Source organism: Aedes aegypti, chromosome 1, assembly GCF_002204515.2.
Source record: "Aedes aegypti strain LVP_AGWG chromosome 1, AaegL5.0 Primary Assembly, whole genome shotgun sequence".
Lineage (NCBI taxonomy): Eukaryota > Metazoa > Arthropoda > Insecta > Diptera > Culicidae > Aedes > Aedes aegypti.
This window is the reverse complement of record NC_035107.1, coordinates 142744886-142770622: the sequence shown is the minus strand read 5'-3', so window position 1 is coordinate 142770622 and position 25737 is coordinate 142744886. Positions and strand designations below refer to the sequence as shown.

At 39.3% G+C, this 25737-nt stretch overlaps 2 protein-coding genes across 5 annotated transcripts in view; both read right to left on the bottom strand.

Moving 5' to 3' along the window:
- Positions 1-5: 5 nt before the first annotated feature.
- LOC5577251 (excitatory amino acid transporter 3) lies at positions 6-4870 on the bottom strand. Its single transcript, XM_001656304.2, has 4 exons — positions 4010-4870; positions 1158-1515; positions 894-1099; positions 6-184 (listed from the first exon to the last, which is right to left on the bottom strand). Exons 1-4 carry the CDS (start codon positions 4723-4725, stop codon positions 40-42), a joined length of 1425 nt encoding a protein of 474 aa, XP_001656354.2. The 5' UTR covers positions 4726-4870; the 3' UTR covers positions 6-39.
- Positions 4871-20488: 15618 nt separating this feature from the next.
- The window catches only part of LOC5577252 (excitatory amino acid transporter 1), a 66658-nt gene continuing 61409 nt past the window's right edge, over positions 20489-25737 (bottom strand). For all 4 annotated transcript variants that reach the window (XM_021849250.1, XM_001656303.2, XM_021849254.1 and 1 more), the window contains exons 4-5: positions 20934-21105; positions 20489-20869 (exon numbers count right to left, since the gene is read on the bottom strand). In XM_021849250.1, the coding sequence (XP_021704942.1) occupies positions 20695-20869; positions 20934-21105 (347 nt within the window). In that variant the 3' untranslated portion in view covers positions 20489-20694. The remainder of the gene's footprint in view (positions 20870-20933; positions 21106-25737) is intronic.

The window sequence follows — 25737 nt, the reverse complement described above, 5'->3', positions numbered from 1 at the left end:
AGATGTCTTTTGTTCATATCACAAGCATTTTATTTACAATTATTTATTTTCATTAATCGCAATACTTTCTGGAGACTTTTCATTGTCCGTGTCCTCGTTTGTGAGATCCTTTTTGCTGTAATGTGCTACAATGCCGGCTCCAAAGCAGTCACCCAAAACATTCACGGCTGCACGAATCCGATTTCTGGAACGAGAAAGTTAGAGTTTTTATGGATAACTTATAACTAAGTAATTTTTAATTATAAGGAAATCGAGTTCCTGGATAAAAAATAAGAGAATCATCTATTTCATCTGAAAATACATGATTTGGATAAAAATGAGCCACACAGATATATTTGCAGCTGCTTACGAATACTTTAAAAATGTATCATAAACATTTATTAACCTTTACCACAGAGAACAGACATGGAGGCTCGAACAAAATTTCATCTGAACTATGTATAAAGTTTCGAATCAAACATCTGCGCCGCCAACGCAGACAGCCCGACATACAAACTCGTTTCGACAACACGATGTCACTAGTGAACATCAAAATGCATTAGCACACAAAGTAACGCTAGCGACAAGTAGCAATTTTTGTTATCGACACTAGCGCCAAAGTGTAAAAAGCGGCAAATTTGTAGCGTTCTCAATTTGACGACAGCGCCGCGTAACAGGAGCATAACGACATACTTTGAAATGACCAGTACAATACTTTACACACGCTGACGAGAAGAGATGAACGTCTGGCATTTTCATACAGCTGCCTGTTGATAAATTTTCACTCGAGTTTTTTAAAACCACAATCAGTTCACCTCAAAAAGGGACCACACAAGTACATAAATTTCCCCAATTATGTTTCGGTAAGTACATAAGTATTTGTCATTTTTTCCCGTAGAAATTCATATACTTACACCAGCCAATCAACGGCAATAATCAGTGAAACATCTTCGCTGGGGAGACCAATGGAATCCAAAACCATTACTAGCGTTACTAAACCACCTTGTGGAACAGCTGCTGTACCGATACTGGCAGCGGTGGCCGTAATAGCGACCGCTAGAACCTTACCAAATGTCATGTCTATTCCACGCATCTGGGCTATGAAGATGGCCGCCACTGCCTAGTGAAAATAATGATTTACTTAGTAGTAAAATCCAGTGATATGTCTGGTAACGTACCTCATACAACGCAGTGCCATCCATATTGATTGTTGTGCCAATCGGTATAACGAATCGGGTTATCCGAGTGTCGATATGGTTCTTCTCCTCCAAACACTTGAGCGTAACCGGAAGTGCCGCCGAACTGGACGATGCGCCAAAAGCCGTTGCCAGAGCTTGACCCATATTTGCAAGAAAGGTGTACGGGTTCTTACGCGTGAATATGAAATATATGGCCGGAAGGGTTACCACTCCGTGGAATATTATGCCACCCGTGACCACCGCAAAGTACATGCCGAGCTTGTTGAACACATCGGCCAGATCTTCCATCTCTAGAAACTTGGCCATAATGAGTGATAAGACGCCAATCGGTGAGAGCCTGTAAAGTGGAATTTTCTTATCACATAAGTAGACGCACTTTTGTATTTTGTACAACATAGATGAAAAAAAAACTCGCTTTTCGTACACAGCATCAACGCGATGCTTCTGGTGACGACTGAAAGGTTAATGAACAATGTTGTCAGGTAGTTTGACTATTTTGGTAGTTTGAAATGTTTTTTTCATATCACTTGATTAAACAACCCACTTCTGGAAGACTAAAGAACCTAACAGTTGGTCACGATTAAAGATTTCAGATACGCCGTCCATTTATCTTCATCTTTGTGGGGTGTGCATGTTTAAAACCATTTCCCCTTACATGCGATACTGAAAGACAGCTAAGACGGTAATGCTCGAGGTGGACACTGGAGCAGTACACCCAGATGTTGGTTGTGCTAACCGACAAGCAGATCGGTCGAACGCCGGTAATAATCGGAGGAGACTTCAATGCTTGGGCCGTGGAGTGGGGTAGTAGACTGACCAACGCGAGAGTAAACAGTTTGCTGGAAGCTCTAGCGAAGCTCGACGTAAGGCTGTGCAACGACGGTCTCGTAGTACATTTCGCAAAGACGGTAGGGAATCCATCATTGACGTGACCTTTTGCAGCCCGTCGCTGATCACCAATATGAACTGAAGAGTTAGCGAAGAATAGACCCACAGTGACTATTAAGCGATCCACTACTGCGTTGGCCAGAGAAGTTGTGCAGTATGGCAGAGGAGGAATGGAGAACGAAGATGAAAGACGAAGCATTTCGACAAGGATCTTTTCGTCGAAGCACTCCGAGCAGTAAGCGACGCTCCAAACATGGATGCAGGAGAGCTGACAGTAGCGTAAGTGGGAGCGTGTGACGGAACTATGCCGAGAAAATTGCTAAGGAATCAGCTGCGTCCTGCATACTGGTGGAACGACAGACTCAGCATCCTTCGCGCAGCCTGCTTATGAGCCAGAAGACGCGTGCAGAGTGCTAGATCAAAAGCCAGAATGGAAGAGCGTAAAATACCTACCGACTGGCCAGAGCCGCGTTCAAACGGGAAATAGCGACGAGTAAAACGAACTGCGAAGTTGTGCCGGGAAGCTGACGCAAATCCCTGGGCAACACCTATGGAGTAGCGATGGCGAAGATCAAGGGCCCAGTTACCCCAGCTGAAATGTGCCCCGACAAACTGAAGGCGATAGTGGACGGTCTCTTTCCTACGCATGCTCCAACCGTGTGGCCGCCCACACCGTACGCTGACGTAGATGAAGAAAATGCCGGTATCCAAGCGTCTAACGCCGAGCTGGTAACGGTTGCGAAAGGATTAAAGCTGAACAAAGCTCCCGGACCAGATGGTATTCCTAACGTAGCGCTAAGGGCAGCAATATTGGCGTTCCTAGTCATATTCAGGACAGCGTTGCAGAAGTGTCTAGGGGAAGGCTGCTTCCCAGACAGATGGAAGGTGCAGAAGCTGGTGTTGCGTTTTCAAACTGCATGGCAATTTTTTGAGCTTTTTCGCAATTGATTAGTAATAATTTGTTTTCCTCTTTCAATGCCGGTATTGGCTTCTGAGGTTTTTTCAAAATTTTAGATAATTTCCGAAAGGGCTTAGGGCCAGGATCCAATTGAGAAATTTTATTTTCAAAATTTTTGACCCTTATTGTGAAAAAAGTTTTTTGATTTCTTTCTGCAAATACTGCCATATAATTTTCATAGCAGGATCGCGAGTGCGTTGAATTTGCCTTCTCCTCACGGTTTTAAGATGGATCAAGAGTTTAATATCATCGTCTATAATCACGAATTCAAATTTTACTTCACATTTTTGAATTGCAATGCTCCTGGCTTCAACAATGGAATTTGTTAAAGTTTCAAGAGCATTGTCAATATCAAGTTTTGTTTGTAAAGAAATGTTAACATCAATATTAGAGACAATATATGTTTCATATGTGGAACTGATAGGATTGAGAATCGCTTCATGAGATATTTGAAATGTAACAGGGACATGATTAGAATCAAAATCAGCATGAGTAATCAGTTGTCTACAAAGATGACTAGAGTCGGTTGAGACCAAATCAATCATAGAAGGGTTTCTAGACCCGACACTACGCGGTTATCTATAGGCCTATAGGCTGATCGGGAAAAGGAGGTTAATATTGATGAGTACCTAACTCCTAACGTGCCCAAGCAGCCAGTAACGTAGAAGTAAGTTTTAGATCGAGGGTAGCTATAGGGTAGATGCACCATTATCCATCGAACCCGAAAATCCTAACGAATACTGGTGCAGATGATTCAGTCTTAGCCACCTCTGTTTTCAATACAAAATAAAGTTTGTGGTCATTATTTATATTTTACATGTCGAACATGAATTGAAAGCTTTTGTTCAACGTGTTGGCAGTGTTCAGATGTTATTTGACTAATTTATTAACAATATATTGCCTTAGGCTGTCGAATAATGGTACATCATCCCTACTTCACAAATAGTTTTTCATCAGCCTTTGCTGACGCTATATCGATACTTACCATATAATCCAACCGGTAATCTTCATAACGGTTTGCGAAAGCTGTTGAACAAATTTCAATAGTATTTGTGCTTCATTTTTAACGACACTCAACGCAACGCCAAACACAATTGATGCAGCCACGATACCGATTAAATTGGTGCCGTCCGTGAAGCGCCCGCTAATATCCCACTTTTCAAGATCTGTCTCAGTGGGATGCGCCTTGGGGGGAGTTAGCACAGTTTGGTACTGCTGCAGGCAGGCTTGTACCACGTTGGGGGGAAATATATTACGGATAAGATCCAACAGAGTATCAGCCGTAGTGATGTTAGCTTTGGAACCATTTTCCGACAGTTGATCGTCACCAGATCGTACTCCAGGCTGTATGGTTATCACCAAAGCAACTCCTTCTAACACGGCTATGACCGTCGTAGTAATGTAGTATACAATAGCCATGCCACCTATTTTCTTGGACAGGCTCGTTTCCAGTGATCCTACCGCCGAGATAAGTGACGTCACAATTAATGGCAGTATAATGGCCTTTATCACCCGCAGAAACAGATCGCCGACGAAGTTAACGTACATAACATTTCTTTGAGTCCATGTGCTGCCATGTTCACCAATGTTCCGCAATCCCAATCCAAGCGCTATGCCGATAATCACACCGCCAATAGTTAGCGTGATCAATAGGTTTTGATTCAGGAAGCGTCGTAACGCGGCTTTACTTATTCGTGCCATTTCGAAGTTCCACTCCTATGTTACTGATTGCAAACAACTTGAACAATAATCTGAGCAATTGGGGTCTACTTACAGAGTGACGAATAACCCCAAATAGCACTCCAAACGCGCATGCGATAAGGTGAGAATAGTACTGCGCTTTTCCTCTGATGGAATCACCGTTCCGAATCAGATAAAACAGTGTAGGGTATCGGGCCTATTGTTGGACGGTCCAAAATTGCGCCATTTGTTGAACACAGGGCTGGTATTCAATATTTAGTGATATGGTCACTATATCGACCTGGTCACTAGAACTCACTTTTCGGAACAAAAAGTCACATTGTTTCGTAAAAATGGTCAGTAAAGGTACTATTTTCGAGGTCTGATAGTAAAACCGATAATCACACTGAAACAGTAGATCCCGTAGCCTACAAACGAAGATAAAACTCGCGTTATATAAAACACTGCTTATTTGGGTTACCCTATACGGCAATGAGTCCGAAGGAAGTCGACCGAACAGCTCTCGGGATTTTTGAACGCAATCGGCGGTAAATTAGAAAGCGGCATCTGGCGGTGTCGCACAAATCACGAATGTACCAAGTGTATTAGGAGGTAGATATTGTCAAGCGTATAAAACACGACAGACTGCGTTGGGCTGGTCATGTTGCCCGTATGCCGTATGAAAAACGCAACAAAGATAATATTCAACAGACAACCCGGACGAAGCCGTTGACTTCGTGGTAGGCCGCGCACACGATGAATCATTGCAGTTGAGGAGGACTTAGGGGCACTTAAGGCCGCACGGTACGTCATTATAATCACCCCATCCATTTGAAGAAGCAAACCTCAAGTACTACTTCATATATCGATCCATAAGTTTTTCAACAATTAGAATTATGTTAAGGCACATATGCTTGGTACAAAACTTTTTCGATCACGAATTTAGGCCCTTGGAAGCACTGTGCAACGTAGTGAAAAAAAAGTTATCATCCACAGCAATATAGTTAAGGTACAGTGGCGGAAGTGTATCAGTGGGGTAAGTGGATCATTTGTCCATATTAAGCATAAATACTTGAAAATGTTGAATGTTTTCGCACCATTGATTCGTTTTAGGTTATATTCTTACGTCCACACTATTACTACTGCAAAACTGGTAAAACACGTTCACCAACACAAGCAAACTTGTAAGCCGCAAAAATCAATTAATTTCAAAATTGTTTTCTATCAATCAAAAATCCATTGTATCTCTGTCTAAAATCGAATACTATTATTTTTTTCAACGCATGGTGAGCATTTCAGTTCTAATTGAGTGAATCACAATGAAAAATGTGTGATTTTTATAAATAAATACAGATAAATTGAACATGGTACACTTTCCCCTACTTTTAAATGGGATGGGGTAAGTGGATCAAGCATTGTTATAGCATATTAGCAGACTGCTTATGAGAATTTGAATAAGTTTGAATATGCTGAAATGTTGTTTTCCTTTAACTTGTTTCATTCCTAGCTTAAATTTGTCAAAGTTGCATAGAAAATTTGAATTAATCCACCTAAAAGTATTTTCAATCTCTCTGGTATAAAAAAAATATAAAATAATGAATATTTCAAAATTCAAACAAAACTTTTCGTGGTTTATCTAAGCCTAATTGCGATAGAGTAAAATAAACAAGTTTACCAATTGAAAGCATATCATCGTACCTTATTTAACGATATAAATTGTTCTAGACGGATGGTACAATTATATTCACGAATAGAATAAAAAGATTTCAGTTTGTTAAACAAAAAGAAATGTAACTATTATTTTTAAACTACGAGTATGTTTCGCAAACCTCATTAGGAATAATCCTAAAATACGTCTTCAATACTTATGAGAATAAAATAGTAGATTTTTCTCCAAATTATTCTAGTTACAGTTTAGTGTGAATAAGTGTACATATATTTTTTTTATAATATTTTGATTAAATAAAGATACTTTTCAATTTAAAAAGTATCAAAATGTAACATAACTTGCACTAATAACATGTACAAGAGTAATGTCATTCTTACTATACATAATTACACCACATTTGTTTTGAGAACCGATTTTTTTTATTGGTGATCCACTTACCCCACCATGGTGGGGCAAGTGGATCCTTTGGCGCAAATTTTTAAGTCCCTCATACTCAATACATAACAATCAGAAAAATCGAAATACATGTCGATTTGAAGTATATTAGTCCATCATTTGTTATCCAGAAAAAAAAGTTTGAATTACATTATTCACGTTAGCCGTACATAACAATGAAGGTGACTATTAATTTTTCTGTATCCACTTACCCCACGGTACCTTAATACAAGCGTCCCGCAGTCTTATCACACTTTACACTTTCAAATGAGTTTTATCACCTGTATATACGTGCTTCATAACAAGGGATATTAGTTTATTAGCGTTGACACTGACATAAATTGTTTATTTGCTCTTCCCAAATTGCAATAATAACAAAGGTGTAGTATCTTTGAGCTTCAGGTATTTATTTTTCTTTGATAGCGGTTCAAAGGGAATTATATTTTCATTGGAAAACGCATTATAGATGTTTTGTTGACACATTTATCTACTAGATACGACAACTGATCGGCCTTTTGATCCTCAACAAGCTAGTACCGTATACGGAAGGTTCAGACAGCCTGTCCAACAATCAATTTGGATTCAGGATAGAAAAATCTACTCTGGACGCTATCCACTCGGTCGTTCATACAGCTAAGGTGGCAATCGAGCATAAGTGGGGCGGCATCCGTTACTGCGCGGTTGACACTCTGGATGTCAAGAATGCGTTCACCAGCGCAAGCTAGGAAGCAATAGCCCACGCACTTCGTCGTTTCAAGTTACGGTGCAGTTGTGTAAGCTTATAGAAAGCCATTTTGATGGTAGGATTCGCTTAGCTGTCAAATTACAGAGAGAGTATCTCAAGGTTCAATCCTGGCTCGAATGTTATGGAATTCGATACGACGTACTGAGACTGTCCCATCCGTCGGGCGTAAAGATTGATGGCTTCACCGACGGTCTTTGCCGAATCAATGGAGGAAGTAGAGTTGAGAGCAGCGCACTCTATCAACATAGTTGAGAAATTTATGAGGTCTACACGCAAACAAATTTTGTTGTATAATCTACCGAATCCATGGTAGAATTAAGAACTACACCAACGATTTTCAACCGACTACAAAAATCTGTTAAGTTTACTATAATCTAGTAAAAACCACTGAGCAGTGCAGTAAATCTGACTATGTCCATAGTAACTTCGACTACAAAGCATTGTATTTCAATCCGTGACACTCACCGTACAACACAGTGTGGTCAAAAGTATAATGCCAAAATTGTCAAATCAAGAATGTTTCTAGTCATAAATACTGTAACTGTGGTTAAATAAACCGATTATATTTTCTTGTGTTGTGATGTTGACTATGTCTCGGTAGAGTTAACAGATTAATGTAGTCGGTTGAAAATCGTTGGTGCAGTTCTTAATTTTACCATGGGTTCAGTAGTTTCTACAATAAAATTCATTTCAGTGTAGGAAACTAGGACTGTCCCATCACAAGACTGAGGTGGTGGTGATCAATATCCGCAAGTCCAAGCAAAGGGCGCTTATCTCGGTAGGTGATTGCATCATAGAGTTTAAGGGATCCCTTAGGCATCTTAGAAAATGATCGATGACAAGCCCACCCAGACAACCAGAAATCGCATGAAAGTTCACGTTACAACTCGTTTATTCATACTAATTACATCAAACTCGCTAAACACCGTGGATAAACTCGTCAGATTGATGAGTTTCCTCGCATAAAACACTTCTTTTCTGAGTTCATTTGTACATTTTGTTTCGTCTCGTACACACGAACAAAGTAAGTCGGATCAATCCGTAGCAGCTGTCAAATCATCATTTGTTATCATAAGTTAAGTCGCATAATATTGCAGGTTAGTTCGGTAGAATATTTATACACTCGCATTATATGTTATTATTCATCACATAATATATGCACGCATATCGCCTCCACTTTTGTACGTAGAAGGCCGTTTCGCAACATCTTATAAGTGAAATTTTGCACATATAGAGCCTCCAGGTGATTTCGTTATACGTACATTTTGGTTGCCTGGGCAGCTTCGTAAGCCACGTTGAATATAGGTGTGGCGCTATCCATCGATTTCTCCGTATATACAGACTACAAAAAAAGTTCTTTCTATTCTATTCTATTCTAAGCGCTTGCACAGCCAATATTGAAAAGCATCCTGGAAATACTGAAATTTCTTCCAGTATTTTCTTGTCAACATTAATATTTGCAGCATATCGATAATATGATACAAATATTAAAAGGGCCAGGCCCACTGTGCAGGCTTGGGTTTTGGAGATAATTCCAAAAAATACGACGATCAGATTATTCACGTATGAATAACATGATAGACGAAATTTTGAAATTTTGCAAAGGAAGAAACGGGGACAACCGTACCGACCGTTCCATTTAGGGGAATAGGTAAGAACGTTGGGAGTGGCGAGTCTAAGAATTCTAATGCACACTCCATCGCTGTGCATGGTCCATTTCCTGGGATGGGACAAAGGTATTTCTCCCGTATGTCCTGGCTCGATAGCCTCGGCTTAAGCGCCGTTACTCGCTCTCTGAAACGAAAAGAAAACAACCTTTCCAAATGGTCTTTAATTTATATCTTATGGTTGGTATCCACTTCGTTAGTACTGTGCAAAAGGATAGGACAAGTAATGGTCATGAAATACTTCAGCTGTTCAAATTACTTGAGCTGTATCCAGTTGACAAGTAGAGCTGATTTCGTAACATTGGTAACGCCTGCTGTACAAATCAAATGGAGCTGTCACTATTCCGTACGGAAAAATGTGCCGCTCAATTATTCCGCAAGTAAAAGTGACACTTCGCTCATTCTGGATCAGCTGTCAAAATTACTTTGGTAATTAGCAACAAATTGTACTTGACCGCTCTACTTAGGATGTGGATACTAGGCTTTAAAAACGCAACATAGATAATATTCAACAGAGAACCCGAACGAAGCCGTTGACTTCGTGGTAGGCCGCGCACACGATGAATCATTGCAGTTGAGGAGGACTTAGGGGCACTTAAGGCCGCACGGTACGTCATTACAGTATGGCCCATAAAAAAATCCGAACATTTTTTGAACGTGAATATAGAATACACAGGCGTTATTTTCATTGTTTTTGACAGAAAATGTAATTTCTGATTATTGTAGTATATTCTGACACAACTTCGCTATCTAGGACAATTTTTGTAATATTTTTCTTACTATCCTAATTAATGCAATAAAGCATACAAGTTCAAAGGTTTTGTCCGCCCAAAACTAAAAACAGCGTCTGATTGTCGTATACTATGGTGGAAAACTTTACACCTTCAAAAATTACACTTTATTGTTGAAAATTTTAGTGCGTTTGGAATCAGAGGATGGGGGAGTTCTTAGAGAACGTGTTTTTTATGATCACAATAAAATATTTTGCCAGGGTCATAGTTTTGAGGACATTTGCGTCTTATAGGTTTGATATGGCTTCATTTTTCGTTAAAGTGGAATAAAAAATAAATACAGAGGCCAATAACAGGTTTTTGAGGATGAAATTTGTTCCTTCGGTTAGAGACAACTTATATCAATACTAGCTCATAGGTTTTGAGCAAAACGGAGCCGCTTATCACACTTATATGAAGGTTCAATCAAAGCTCTCCAAAATAAGCCGTTTTTTCAAAAATATGGTTAAGTCTCCAATTACCCAGGTATGAACCAATTCTATCATTTGAAATGGGCGTATGCTGGAGACAAGGCCTGTGAAGAATCTCACACCATCGTTGATGTTTTAGAAGCTTCCATCACACAGATATTGAACTCGACGTCCGCATGATAAAATTTGAAGGTATGCTTCCAATTCCTCTCTGGTAAGGTGAAAGAAACAGATAAAAATCATGTCCAAAGCAAAAAACTGAGTCTAAATAGATTAAACAATACAGTAAATGAATAATATTTATGTTTCATCCACATTTTCTATGTAAAAACTACCATAAAACATGATATGACGATTTTCGCATTTTTTTATGGGCCATACTGTATAATCACCCCATCCATTTGAAAAAGCAAACCTCAAGTACTACTTCATATATCGATCCACAAGTTTTTCAACAATTAGAATTATTTTAAGGCATATATGCTTGGTGCAAAACTTTTTCGATCACGAATTTAGGCCCTTTGGAAGCACTGTGCAGCGTAGAGAAAAAAAGTTATCATCCACAGCAATATAGTTAAGGCCTTTTGGTGCGTCATCGCAAAATGGCTTCTTCCAAAATCATTAACATATTGTTATGATAGTATTGGTATTTGTAACATCGATGAAATATAAAAGCTTATCAACTGATTTAATGGATAATTTATGCGAAGAAAAATGCTTCAGGTAGTATTTCAATATTTAATCAACACTTTCAGATACAGCATTATCAATTTAGCGACAATATACATGAGATTTATATTCTCAAAAAAAATCTCCGATTTCATGCCGCATTGCATTGCCTCACACAACTACACTTGTAAATAGAAGGTGCTTACCTTTTCCATTGTAATTCTGCAGCAAGCATTTGTGTTTTGGATTTCATATTGCGTTCACTTCACTTCCACTAAACAAATCTTTCATTAACTTTCCTTAAAGAAACACAATTCGAACGGGATTCAAATATTTATAAAGTTTTATCAACTGCATCACTCAAAACTATTATGGCGGTGGATTTCACTTGCTACGAATCGACGCCGCCACCGCACACTGAGACATGCCTGTGTTTATAGTCTAAGATATTCATCTTTTTTTCTGTTGTATTAATTTTCAGTGCGGAAAGGTCGGGCAAAGCATAGAAACTTGAAACTCATACGTTGTTTGTTTTTCGATTCTCTCAAATCACAGAAACCATCTATACGAAGCATAAAATCATACCAAGTGTTTATCAATTTGGACCACCCAAAATAATTGAAAAGCTCCACAGTGCGATGCGTCGGGACGCGTCTATCGTGTGTGCACAATCATCGCGATCGTTGAGCGCAGTGATGTCAGAGTTGCTATCTGTAAAATCATAGCATTTAATGTGAATTGATCACAAAAATCAATAAAATTTTATTAAATCAGTGATCTTGTGATGGAAAACTATTTGCAAAATGATAAGTTTTTATAATATGCAGCAAATGTTCCAAAAACAAGCATATAACAATTGCTAGAAAAATCTGTCACCAATCACCTGGCAACACCGTCATCCCTTGCAAACATAAACCGTACCGATGCGTAACTAAAATATGCGATAAATCCAATAAAAAACAGAGAAATTCCGATGCCCTGCATTAAATTGTAATGTTTTCTTTTGATATGTACGATTTAACATTTGATTTTGATTTCCAATACTCGTCAATCTACTAAATTTCCCAAGTGTTTAGATAAAAATATGCTTAACACAAATGTTATATTTTTTGTTAGTTTGTTTTGAAAATATACATGGAAAGGCGACACTACTACTATTACATCAATGATGATTCTAATGATTCTTTGAGTTACACGCCGCTTCACCTTAAAGCGTCCCGCAGTCTTATCACGCTTTACACTTTCGAATGAATTTTATCACCTGTATATACGTGCTTCATAACAAGAGATATTAGTTTATTGGCGTTGACACTGACATAAATTGTTTATTTGCTCTTCCCAAATTGCAATAATAACAAAGGTGTAGTATCATTGAGCTTCAGGAATTTTTTTTTGACAGCGGTTCAACGGAACAAAATATTTTCATTGGAAAACGCATGTTTTGTTGACACATTTATCTACTAGATACGACAACTGATCGGACTGTTGATCCTCAACAGGCTAGTACCGTATACGGAAGGTTCAGGCAGCCTGTCCAACAATCAATTTGTATTCAGGATAGAAAAATCTACTCTGGACGCTATCCAGTCGGTCGTTCATACAGCTAAGGTGGGGTGGCAATCGAGCATAATAGGAGCGGCATCCGTTACTGCACGAATGCGTTCACCAGCGCAAGCTGGGAAGCGATAGCCCACGCACTTCATCGCCTCAAGTTACGGTGCAGTTGTGTAAGCTTCTAGAAAGCTATTTTGATGGAAGGATTCGCTTAGGGAGGGGTCGCAAAGCTGTCAAATTACCGAGGGAGTATAGGCCTTTTCATGTGACAGGTTCGTCTATGCATTTGTTTACATCGGTGGAGGACCGGTGCATACACTAGGCTATCATTTTCATAGAAGAACTGTCAAAGAGCTTCCCGATCAGCTGTTTTGGAACGTCATGTGAATAGGCCTATCTCAAGGTTCAATCCTGGCTCGAATGTTATGGAATTCGATACGATGACGTACTGAGACTGTCCCATCCGTCGGGCGTGAAGATTGTTGGCTTCGTCGACGGTCTTTGCCGAATCAATGGAGGAAGTAGAGTTGAGAGCAGCGCACTCTATCAACATAGTTGAGAAATTTATGAGGTCTAGGAAACTAGGACTGTCCCATCGCAAGACTGAGGTGGTGGTGATCAACATCCGCAAGTCCAAGCAAAGGGCGCTTATCTCGGCAGGTGATTGCACCATAGAGTTCAAGGGATCCCTTAGGCATCTCAGAATAATGATCGATGACAAGCCCAGCTTCGAAAGACACGTTGAATATAGGTGTGGCGCTATCCATAGATTTTTCCGTGTATGCAGACTACAAAAAAAGTTCTTTCTATTCTATTCTATTCTATTCTATTGTAAGTGCTTGCACAGCCAATATTGAAAAGCATCCTGGAAATACTGAAATTTCTTCCAGTATTTTCTTGTCAACATTAATATTTGCAGCATATCGATAATATGATACAAATATTAAAAGGGCCAGGGCCACTGTGCAGGCTTGGGTTTTGGAGATAATTCCAAAAAATACGACGATCAGATTATTCACGTATGAATAACATGATAGACGAAATTTTGAAATTTTGCAAAGGAAGAAACGGGGACAACCGTACCGACCGTTCTATTTAGGGGAATAGGTAAGAACGTTGGGAGTGGCGAGTCTAAGAATTCTAATGAACACTCCATCGCTGTGCATGGTCCATTTCCTGGGATGGGACACAGGTATTTATCCCGTATGTCCTGGCTCGATAGCCTCGGCTTAAGCGCCGTTAGGCCCCAAGCACAATGTGAACGGCAACGCAGTACAACGGCAAAACGGCATGCCCATCTTGATCTACACTTTAGTTATCAATCCCATGTTGACTTAATCCTTTTCAAAATTGACATGACAAGTAGAGTGTAGCTCGAGATGGGCTTGCCGTAATGCCGTTGTGCCGCGCTGCCGCTCACATTGTGCGTGGGGCTTTACTCGCTCTCTAAAACGAAAAGAAAACAACCTTTCCAAATTAATTTATATCCTAAAAACAAATGAATGTAGAAAAAGAAACAACAGTTGCAGTTACTGAATTTTTTAATCCTTAAAATGGGTTGCCAAATCTTCGATTTTCCATTCTTAAAACAATTATTCGAATGAATATCATTTGATTACACAAATTATCACCCACTGTGCTTACTACACATTCCCCAATCTAATGCACTAGAAATTTACAACAAAAAACATATTTGTCAAATTTAATGAAATTTTTCAAAATCCCTTCTGGTAATGAAATGCTTTTTAAAAAATTTGCAATTTAGACTACAATCATCGTTTATCGTCTATTGATGTGAGTGACCATGTTACGCTCAAAATTTATTCATCACATGCCTGCCTACAAATGGCCTCCAAGACCCTTTCACGAGTTAAGGGGGCAGGATCCGTCATTGACTTCGGAATTTTCAAAAGCAGTTTTTTCGTTCAAAATCAAGAACATTCACGGATAAATGTGTTCACTGTATTCTATTCTCCAAACGAAACACAGTGAACACATTTTTATCGAATAATTTTTAGTTTTGAACAGAAAAATTACTTTTGAAGTTTTGATGATGACGATGATTACGATGACGGAGCGTTGAACGTTAATCGAGATATACCGTTCCGCTGCAGAATGAGACTTCCACGCTGTCTGTGGTGCCAGTTAACTGCGTTGAAAAAAGTACATATTGGAAACTTCTCACCAAAACTGCAGCTCTTCATCTTCTGCTTGCCACATCCATAGAGTAGTTCTACTGCGAGTTAACTTCAGAATGCCTTCATTGTTCTTCCAGCCAATACTTCCACTATCACGTATTTCTTCAAATAATCAAAAGAATCACTTCAGAAAGCAAAGTGCGCATCGTACCTTCGTGCTGTGCGTACACGAATTCTCTCTGCTCTTGGAAGTTTTCTTAAAAACTACCTAAAGCAATAAAACAGTACTTTTCAGTGCTACAAAAACAGTACTTTTCAGTGCTAAAATTAAAAACGGTACTTTTCAGTGCTACTAAAACAGTACTTTTTAGTACTATTTTTTCTACTATTGATCCCTTTACGATCCTTGTTTGGACCCGTGCCTTCGATTTTTCGTTGGACCCGTTGGCGAAAGCTAGCGGTGGTAATCCTTCTTGGACACCGTCTTGGGAAAAAACCTTTCGAAGGTCACGTCTTCTTTCGTTTATTAATTAAACATGGTATCAACAACTAACAAAAGGAAGGGTGAATCTCTGAATTCACTACTTCCTTCCAAAAAAGTGGGTTTTAAAACTGTCACTACACGTGGCAAGAATGGAAGAAAGGACGTTTCCCCGGAATGCGAACTTTCTTCCAAGGGTGAAATGAATAATTGTATCGAAATGAGCAATCAGTTCGATGCTCTAGACAAACTTTCCTCTAGCCCAGGCTCTTTGATTCAAGTGAGGAAGCAAAGAGTGCCGCCTATCGTGGTCAGTTGTTCCGAATTTGGGGGATTTAGGCAGGAGATCTTGAACTCCATTAGGGGAATCAAGGTTTCCTTCCAAATCGCAAAGAAAGGAGACTGTCGCGTTTTGCCGGAAACTCTTAAAGATCGTGAGCTTCTTCTCAAACATCTTGAAGAGAAGAAGCACAAATTTTTTACTTATGACGACAAAACTGAACGTTTGTTCAAAGTTGTCTTGAAAGGTCTCTCAAGTGACTATAAATCACCTGAAGAGATCAAAAATGGAATAAATGATTTACTTGGATTTTCCCCAGTCCAAGTAATCATTATGAAAAAGAGAACCCAATCTGGCATTGTTCGGAAAGGGCTTTCTCAAGAATTTAGTTCACTTTAACAAAAAAGAACTAAATAATATTAAAGCTTTAGAAAAAGCAAAACTTTTGTTTGATGTCCGTGTGACATGGGAACATTTCCAGAAACCTGGAGGAAATTACCAGAACCCCACTCAGTGCCGTCGGTGCCAAAAGTGGGGTCATGGAACAAAAAATTGTCGCATGGATGCTAAATGCATGATTTGCGGAGGTTCTTCTCACGCCAAAGACGTCTGTCCAGTGAAGGAAGATACCACCAAATTCATATGTTGTAATTGCGGGGCTAACCATAAGTCCAATTTTTGGAATTGTCCTTCACGCAAAAAGGTCATTGAGGCTCGTGCCAGGCAGATGAAAGATAATATACGTTATGATAACGGTCGTTTCCGGAATTTGCCTGGTAGAGTATCGAACAATGCTCATTTTTCAGTTAACGATCGCTTGATCATGAATCATACCCATCAGGAAGATCATAATCATGCTCATTCACAAACTAATTTTAATCCGTCGGGTAGCCGTTCGAATCTTTCTATTTCGAATGTATCTACCCACGGTAAATCCTTTGCCGATATCGTAGCAGGAAATTCGAACTCCTCCCCTGTTCGATCCATGGGTACCCATTCTACTTGTTTCAAATCAAATGGTAAAAACCCTACCGCCACAGGTAACTCCGCTTCTTCGTCTACCGGAAATTCCAATGGGAAATCACATGACATGTCTGCCTCTGATTTTAATTTTCTAACTGAACAATTGAATCTAATGATTGATGCAATGTTCAAAGCCACCACTATGACTGAAGCAGTCCAAGTAGGTGTAAAATTTACAAATCAAATTGTTATTGGATTACGTTTTTCTAATGGATCCAAATAATAATTTAAATATTTTAAATTGGAATGCTCGTTCTCTGAATGGTAAAGAGGACGAGCTGTTTAATTTTCTTACGGTTAATAACGTGCATATAGCACGTATTTGAAACCTGGATCTAAACTCAAAAGAGATCCTAACTTTTTTGTTTATTGTAATGATCGACTTGATGGGGCATGTGGGGGAGTTGCAATCATCATTCATAGGCGTATAAAACATCAACTGTTTTCATCATTTGAAACTAAAGTTTTTGAAACTTTAGGTGTTTCTGTTGAAACACAGTTTGGTAAATATACTTTCATAGCTGCCTATTTGCCTTTTCAATGCTCTGGGCAGCAAGTTAATTTGCTCCAAACTGACTTGCGTAAATTGACTCGCAATAAGTCAAAATTTTTTGTCATTGGTGACTTTAATGCCAAACATCGGTCATGGAATAATTCTCAAAGTAATTCCAACGGCAGAATATTATTTGATGAGTGCTCTTCAGGATATTTCTCAATTCAATACCCTGATAGCCCCACATGTTTTTCCTCTTCTAGAAATCCATCTACGATTGATTTGGTCTTAACCGACTCTAGTCATCTTTGTAGCCAAATGATTACTCATGCTGATTTTGATTCTGATCATGTCCCTGTTACATTTCAAATATCCCAAGAAGCGATTCTCAATCCTATCAGCTCCACTTTCAATTATTTACGAGCCGACTGGAATATATATAAAACGTATGTTGACTCTAATCTTGATGTTAACATTTCTTTAGAAACTAAACTTGATATTGACAATGCTCTTGAAACTTTAACAAATTCCATTGTTGAAGCCCGGAGCATTGCAATTCCAAAATGTGAAGTAAAATTTGAATCCGTGATTATAGACGATGATCTTAAACTCTTGATCCGTCTTAAAAACGTGAGGAGAAGGCAATTTCAACGCACTCGCGATCCTGTTATGAAAATTATATGGCAGGATTTGCAGAAAGAAATCAAGAAACGTTTTGCTCAATTAAGAAACAAAAATTTTGAAAATAAAATTTCTCAATTGGACCCTGGCTCTAAGCCCTTTTGGAAATTATCGAAAATCTTGAAAAAACCTCAGAAGCCAATACCGGCATTGAAAGAGGAAAACAAATTATTACTAACTAATTGCGAAAAAGCTCAAAAACTTGCTATGCAGTTTGAAAGTGCGCACAATTTTAATTTAGGACTTACTAGTCCAATTGAAAATGAAGTTACTCAGGAGTTCGAAAATATTCTCAATCAAGAGAACGTTTTCGAAAATGCCTGGGAGACTGATTTGGAAGAAGTGAGAACTATTATTAAAAAAATCAAAAACATGAAAGCTCCTGGCGATGATGGAATTTTCTACATCCTCATCAAGAAACTTCCAGAAAGTAGCTTATCATTTTTAGTTGATATATTTAACAAATGTTTTCAATTAGCATATTTTCCTGACAAATGGAAAAATGCTAAGGTTGTTCCAATTTTAAAACCAGACAAAAATCCTGCAGAAGCTTCTAGCTATCGTCCAATCAGTTTGCTTTCCTCCATCAGTAAACTTTTTGAAAAGGTTATTTTGAACAGAATGATGGCCCACATCAACGAAAATTCAATTTTTGCCAATGAACAGTTCGGATTCCGCCATGGACATTCGACCACTCATCAACTTTTACGTGTAACAAATTTGATCCGTTCCAACAAATCTGAAGGCTATTCTACTGGTCTTGCTCTTCTAGACATAGAAAAAGCATTCGACAGTGTTTGGCATGAAGGTTTGATTGTAAAATTAAAAAACTTTAATTTTCCAACATACATTGTTAGAATAATTCAAAGTTATCTGTCAAATCGTACACTTCAGGTTAATTATCAAAACTCCAGATCTGAAAGACTTCCTGTAAGAGCTGGTGTTCCTCAAGGCAGCATTTTGGGGCCAATATTATACAATATTTTCACATCTGACTTACCTGAGTTACCTCAGGGATGTCAAAAATCTTTATTTGCGGATGACACAGGCCTCTCCGCCAAAGGACGAAGCCTGCGTGTCATCTGTAGTCGATTGCAAAAAAGTTTGGATATTTTTTCTTCATACTTGCAAAAATGCTTCCAAAACTTGCTCCTAATGCTTCCAAAACTCAACTAATAATATTCCCACATAAACCAAAAGCTCTTTATTTGAAACCTTCAAGTAGACATGTTGTCACGATGAGAGGGGTTCCAATAAATTGGTCAGATGAAGTTAAGTATCTAGGGCTCATGCTAGATAAGAATTTAACTTTCAAAAATCACATTGAGGGCATTCAAGCCAAATGTAATAAATATGTAAAATGTCTCTATCCCCTTATTAATAGAAAATCAAAACTTTGTCTTAAGAACAAGCTGTTGATATTCAAACAAATTTTCAGGCCAGCCATGTTGTATGCTGTACCAATATGGACTAGCTGTTGTAATACCAGGAAGAAAGCTCTGCAGAGAATTCAAAATAAAATTTTGAAAATGATTCTGAGGCTTCCTCCCTGGTATAGTACCAATGAGTTACATAGAATATCCAATGTTGAAACATTGGAACAAATGTCAAATACAATCATTAATAATTTCAGGCAAAAATCGTTACAATCTTCTATTGCCACGATTAATGCGTTATATGTTTAGGTTAAGTTAGGTTAAGTATATTAAAAACGTTTTTTTCTCTTATAAGCAGGTGAAATCAACTCACCTGTAAAAAAACTGAACTGCTACGGCAAATGAAATGTAATATGTTGTTAACAAAATGTTAATTAAATCTTAAATTTGTTTCACCAAATTAGGATGATAGTGTTGTCAAATAACACAGAACACCTAGATATAAGAAATGAATGTAATGTTTAGAATGATACTAATAATTAAAAAAAAAAAAAAAACTTCAGAAAGCAAATCTTTTAATCACATAATTAGGCGTCGTGTCGATATCCATTTTGATAATTTAAGCCTGATTCGCTGCTGACAAGCAATTTCTTGGCCTATCTTGATGCATGGGAAATTCCTGCAAGGAAGCGCTTTTTTCTGATCGCAGTACGCAGTTGAAAAGAGATGTCAGTTCAAACGGGAGTCGCTGTAGAAAATTTCTGCAAGGAATCGGCGAGAAATTTCTTTAGCGATTCCTGTTCAGCAGCAAATCAGGCTTTATCAGCTAAATTTATATTTCGAGGAACCGAAAAAAATGTGACCGTAAATGTAAAAACACATCCAAACGCGCGCACCGCTTGCTGCGCGAAAGCTAAAGCTGACTAAATTGAGTTGTTTTTTCGCTGCAGTCAAAAAAAACTATCTACTTTATTTGAGGCTGAAATTCTGTACAACTCATATCGCATACTAGGTGAATAGTGGAAAATAGTTCTGATAGAAATTTCATTGTTACTACATTACTAGGCTCATGTATAATATCAATGTGACTGTTCGCGCTTTGTTTTACGGTCGTTTACTCGTGCTTCATCTATCGTTGGTGCTTTCTGTGCGTTAGAAACAGCATAAGTGAAATGATAATTCATACCGTGCAGTTTCGATCCCCGGTGGGTAGCCCTTAACCGTCATGGGTTGAAATAGCCAGCTTCCTGAAGCGGTTGGACACGGACTTGTTATTGATGAATAAATGCAAAAAGAGCAACGATAAAAGGAAATCGATGAATGCAGGTAATCCATTGTAAAAAATCGATGTAAAATTGAAAATGTTAAATAATTGTTTTCTTGTTGTTGAGGATAACGTTTATTTCATTCAATATCAATGTTTGCAGTTACCTTACATCATAAGTTAATACGGTTAATTTTTCAATAACATAACACTTTACTTTGACATGGTTGCCTTAGTTTTTACGTTAAGATCGAGTCATCTACTCAGTACGAGTTATTAACATGCTTAAATCAAAAAGTGGTCATCAGTTTCGCTTACAGCCTCTCTTCGAATACCACTGTCTCAGCACTGTGCACCAGAGAATTTCGTTGAGTTTTCCCGTTAATCTCACTGGATGGAATTGTTGTCAGTTCCTTTTGACTGTAGTGGGCGACAATGGCCGCACCAATGCTATCTCCCAGCACGTTTACCACGGTGCGGAAGCGATCCCTGAAAACAGAATTGAGTGTTTTTTTTAAATATTCCAACTGTTTTTTAAACTGTCAAATCTTACAACAACCAATCCACGGCTATTATGAGTGATACGTCTTCTGCTGGTAGACCAACTGTATCCAGCACCATGACCAATGTGACTAATCCGGCCTGAGGAATTCCTGCTGCGCCTATGCTGGCTGCTGTCGCTGTTATGCTTATGGCAACTATGTTCCCAAATGTGAGCGAAAGTCCTAAAAAAAAATATTTTTTTTAATGATGTAACGTTACAGTTTGATTACACTGCGGAACGCGTTTTTGTCTCAAGTATCAAAATACATCTATTTACTTAATTTAAGGAACCTTTAAGGTTGAATCCATTACCGTTCTCTAAAATATCATAGCACATCTATAACAGTATCAGAAAATGCATGGCAACTATTACGAATGATGTGAACAATGTCCAACTATTCTAGAGTGCAACTTGTAAGCAATACCATATTGAAAGTAGCAAACTTCGAATGCAGGACCCTGAACATAGAATGCGATTTTTAGTAACCAATTCCCAAAGAACTTTGGAATCGCATCAACGGTCTACTGGGTACCAACTGACAACTACGTAAAATGATGCTGCATATTGACGGTAGGGAGGTTTCTGATGCTGCACTTGTATCTAATTTCTTCAATGAATTGTTCACTTCGAATGGTAGTCGAATAGTTGAGAATTTGTCATTATCAAACAACATTAACGCACACCATACTATGAGAGAGGCCTTCCTTAGCCGAGTGGTTAGAGTCCACGGCTACAAAGCAAAGCCATGCTGAAGGTGTCTGGGTTCAATTCCCGATCGGTTCAGGATCTTTTCGTAATGGAAATTTCCTTGACTTCCCTGGGCATAATCGTACCTGCCACACGATATACGAATGCGAAAATTGCAACTTTGGCAAAGAAAGCTCTCAGTTAATAACTGTGGAAGTGCTTATAAGAACACTAAGCTGAGAAGCAGGCTCTGTCCCGGTGAGGACGTAATGCCAAAAAGAAGAAGAATACTATGAGAGAGGTTCCAAATATATTCTTCTTGACTCCTGCAACATCGCAAGAAGGTTGCAATGTCATCTCTAACATGGATAGTTCAAAAGCGACAGAACACGCTGGATTGCCGATCACCGCTCTAAAACACCATTGCACGGTATTATCGACAATCATAGCCGATACATTCAATGATTCAGCTATTACTGGAATATACCCTGATTGTCTATCCAGTATTCAAAACTGGAGACCGGAAACTACTTAATATTTATCGGCCAATATCCGTGTTACCGGCACTTAACAAGGTATTCAAACAACTGCTTACCCAACGCCTTCTCGAATTTTTGAATTCTAACTCATTCCTTCTATAACAAGCAATACGGATTTCGTAAAGGCTCCTCAACTCAAATAGCCGTGCTTGAACTAGTAGATGAGCTGTCTGATACTATTGATCGTCATAAGAACATTGCTGGTTGTCTGTTCTTGGATTTGTCAAATGCTTTTGATAGGTCGACCACGGATTTCATCTGAAAAAACTTGAGGCATGTAGAGTTCGAGGTCTTCCTAGCAACTTGCTAAGGAGTTATTGCAGAGTAGGAAACAAGCTGTCATTGTTAATGGATGTCGGAGTAGTGAACGATCTGTGTAACTTACGGCTTAACGGTGTTGTTAGACTATTTGCTGATGATACAGTTCTCTCTTATACTGGGCGGACTCCTCAAGAAATTGTTAATAAAATGAAGGAGGATCTTCTTATTGTAAGTGAATACCTAGAAAACAATCTGCTCTTACTTAATGTTACGAAAACTAAATTTATGATAATTAGAGGACCACGCACTAAGTATTCTCTCGAAGCATACAGGGATCACGTTTAAGAACGAGGAGATTGTTGAAGTTGATTGTTTCAAACATTTAGGTATGATTCTCGATTGTAACCTGTCATGAATACTCACTTAAATAATCTGTACATTTTCTAAAGTTAGAAATTCAGAAATTGACTGGTTGAGACATTTTGACTAATTTCTTACTTTTATCATCTGCAAACGCATACGTTGTTTTATATTAAGAATCAGTGAGTTTTATGAACGATTATATGGATGAATTAAATGAAACCGGTTGGTTCCAATTTTTAGATTTTCGTGTTTGTATGAGTTTATGTGTTTGTGACAATTCACGTTTTTAATTATAAAACACAGTAGGTCACACTTTAGCGAGAATTCGTACCACTATAACTGTTGTAGATCACGGGCGAAGCACAATCCGCTAGCAATTCGGACGGCAAATTCTTACCACGAAAGCAAAAACACGTTCTCTACTATTCGTACTCTCTTATACAATGGTTTTATTCAGTTCAGTTGGTAAACATAAGTAGGGGAGTCAAAGTGTGTTTACAAATAAGGTATGGTACAAAATAGGATAGCCATAAGAATTCAAGGTGGCTATAACATCTCTTCCCCCCTTAATTAATGCAATTCATAGGTCAAGTCTTGTTGGCGGCCGTGTTACCCTGCCGGATCTCCTTGGTGACTGTCGGTAGTCTTTCACAACCGGTGGAATGGAGAGTGTTGAATCCTGATCCACTGAACCCGGTTGTTTCGCATTGTTGACTCCTACAGACGATGCATCAGCTATCGGTTGTCGAGGGAATTCCGGTTGCACCACCGAACCGTTTGAAGAGATGTTATCTGCACTGATGTTCGGGCGTGTAATGTTCGCATCACTATCCATTGCTTGTTGCGATACAACAGCTGGAATATTAGGTGATTCACGCAGTAACAGTGTTCTAGTGGTTTCCAAACTAGAACCAACTTCTCTGAGCTGATCGATGTGCCTTTTCCATGTTCTGCCATCATCAAGCTTCACGTAGTAGTGCAGCTTACCGAGTTTTTCAGCAACAACTCCGTATTTCCATCTGTCACTATCAATGTAGTCTCTAGCCGCAACTCTCGCCCCCTCCGCAATGTCTCGGGTTTTTCCTTGGACATCCTTCACAGCATCTTTGGAATTGGGAATCATTAAGTCTAAGCGAGACCGCAGCGAACGATTATACACCATTAAGGCCGGAGATTTTCCAGTTGCTGGGTGGATTGTATTCCTGTATGTGAGCAGAATGTTGCACAATTTAGCATGCAACATCGACTTGTCACACTTCAAACTTTTGAGTTTAGCCTTGAAAGTCCCAATGAACCTTTCCGCTAATCCATTTGTAGATGGGTGGTATGGCGCTCCCATCTTATGGTAAACACCGTTCTTGCGAAGAAAATCTTGAAAAGCGTCGGAAGTAAACTGGACTCCGTGATCCGACACTAAGACCGAAGAAATCCCATAAGTTGCAAAGTACTCCCGGCAGACTTGTATTGTAGTCGCTGTAGTGATGTTGTTTAGTATTTTCACCACAGGCCACTTTGTATAGGCGTCTACCAACACAATAAAATAACTTTGCATGAACGGCCCAGCGAAGTCCACGTGAATTCGTTCAAACGGCTTCGCTGGTTGTTCCCAACAGTGTGTTGGCGCTTTTGCTGGTTCAGCTCTCATGGATTGGCAGTGGCTGCAATTTCTCACCATCTCTTCAATCTGACTATCAATACTTTGCCACCAAACGTATCCACGGGCCAGCGTCTTCAGTCTTGTCATTCCAAAATGTGTCGAGTGCAATTCGCTGAGAACTTTTTCTCGAAGAATCGGTGGAATGTAGACCCTGATTCCACGTAGAATACAGCCTTTCTGCAAGGAGAATTCTGACTGATCTACTCCAAAGCGATGACTTGGTTCTACAGTTCTTCCACTACGCAAACCTTCCAGTAATGGTTTTACGGTGTGATCCGCAGCAGTAGCCTTTGCGAGCTCTCCTACTGTTAATGGTAGCGTTTCGATCATGTTAACCTCCAACATATCGGTCTCCTCGATAACGTTGTCAGGTGCTTTGGTCTTCAGCGGCAGTCGCGAAAAAGCATCAGCATTTGCGTGTTGTTTCGTCGGTCTGAATTTGATACTGTAGTCGAACGATTGCAAGAATATCGCATAGTGTTGCATTCTTAGCGCTGACATTTTCGGAAGACCCTTCGTGTCCGATAGAATTTGCTTGAGTGGTTCATTGTCCGTCACAAGAATGAACCGCCTTCCGTACAGGTATTGATAGAATCGTCGGATTCCGAAAATTATCGCGTAGGCCTCGCGGTCAACCTGTTTATACGCCTGTTGCGTTGCATTCAATGTCTGAGATGCATACGATATTGGCCGTTCTGAGCCATCAGGGTAAACGTGGCTGAGCACAGCGCCAACCCCGTATGGTGACGCATCTGTTGCCAGTATCAACGGTAGTGAAGGGTTGTAATGGACTAGAAATCTGTCCGATTGCATCTCCTTCTTAACGCTATCGAACGCCGCTTGGCACTGTTTTGTCCAAACGAATGGAACAGAATTCTTAAGTAGGTTGTTTAACGGGTACAGCGTCGTACTGAGGTTAGGAAAGAACCTCCCGTAGTAATTTACTAGCCCAACGAATGAGCGAACCTGGTCCTTGCTCTCAGGTGTCGGCATATGGTGAATAGCTTCAACCTTTGAACGGACCTTATGAATACCAGTTTTGTCAATTCGGTATCCGCAATATTCTATTTCGTTGGTGAAGAACTGACATTTTTCAATGTTGATTCGCATATTGTAGGCATTGAGACGCTTGAGTACCTCTGTCAGCCTACGCAGATGTTCGTGATCATTCGGCCCCGTAACACGAATGTCATCAAGAAATACAGTTACGCCCGGTATTCCGCTCAAGATCTCCTCCATCAATCTTTGCCATATTGCTGGTGCGGACGCAACCCCGTACATCAATCGCGTTGGTCGGTAGAGGCCC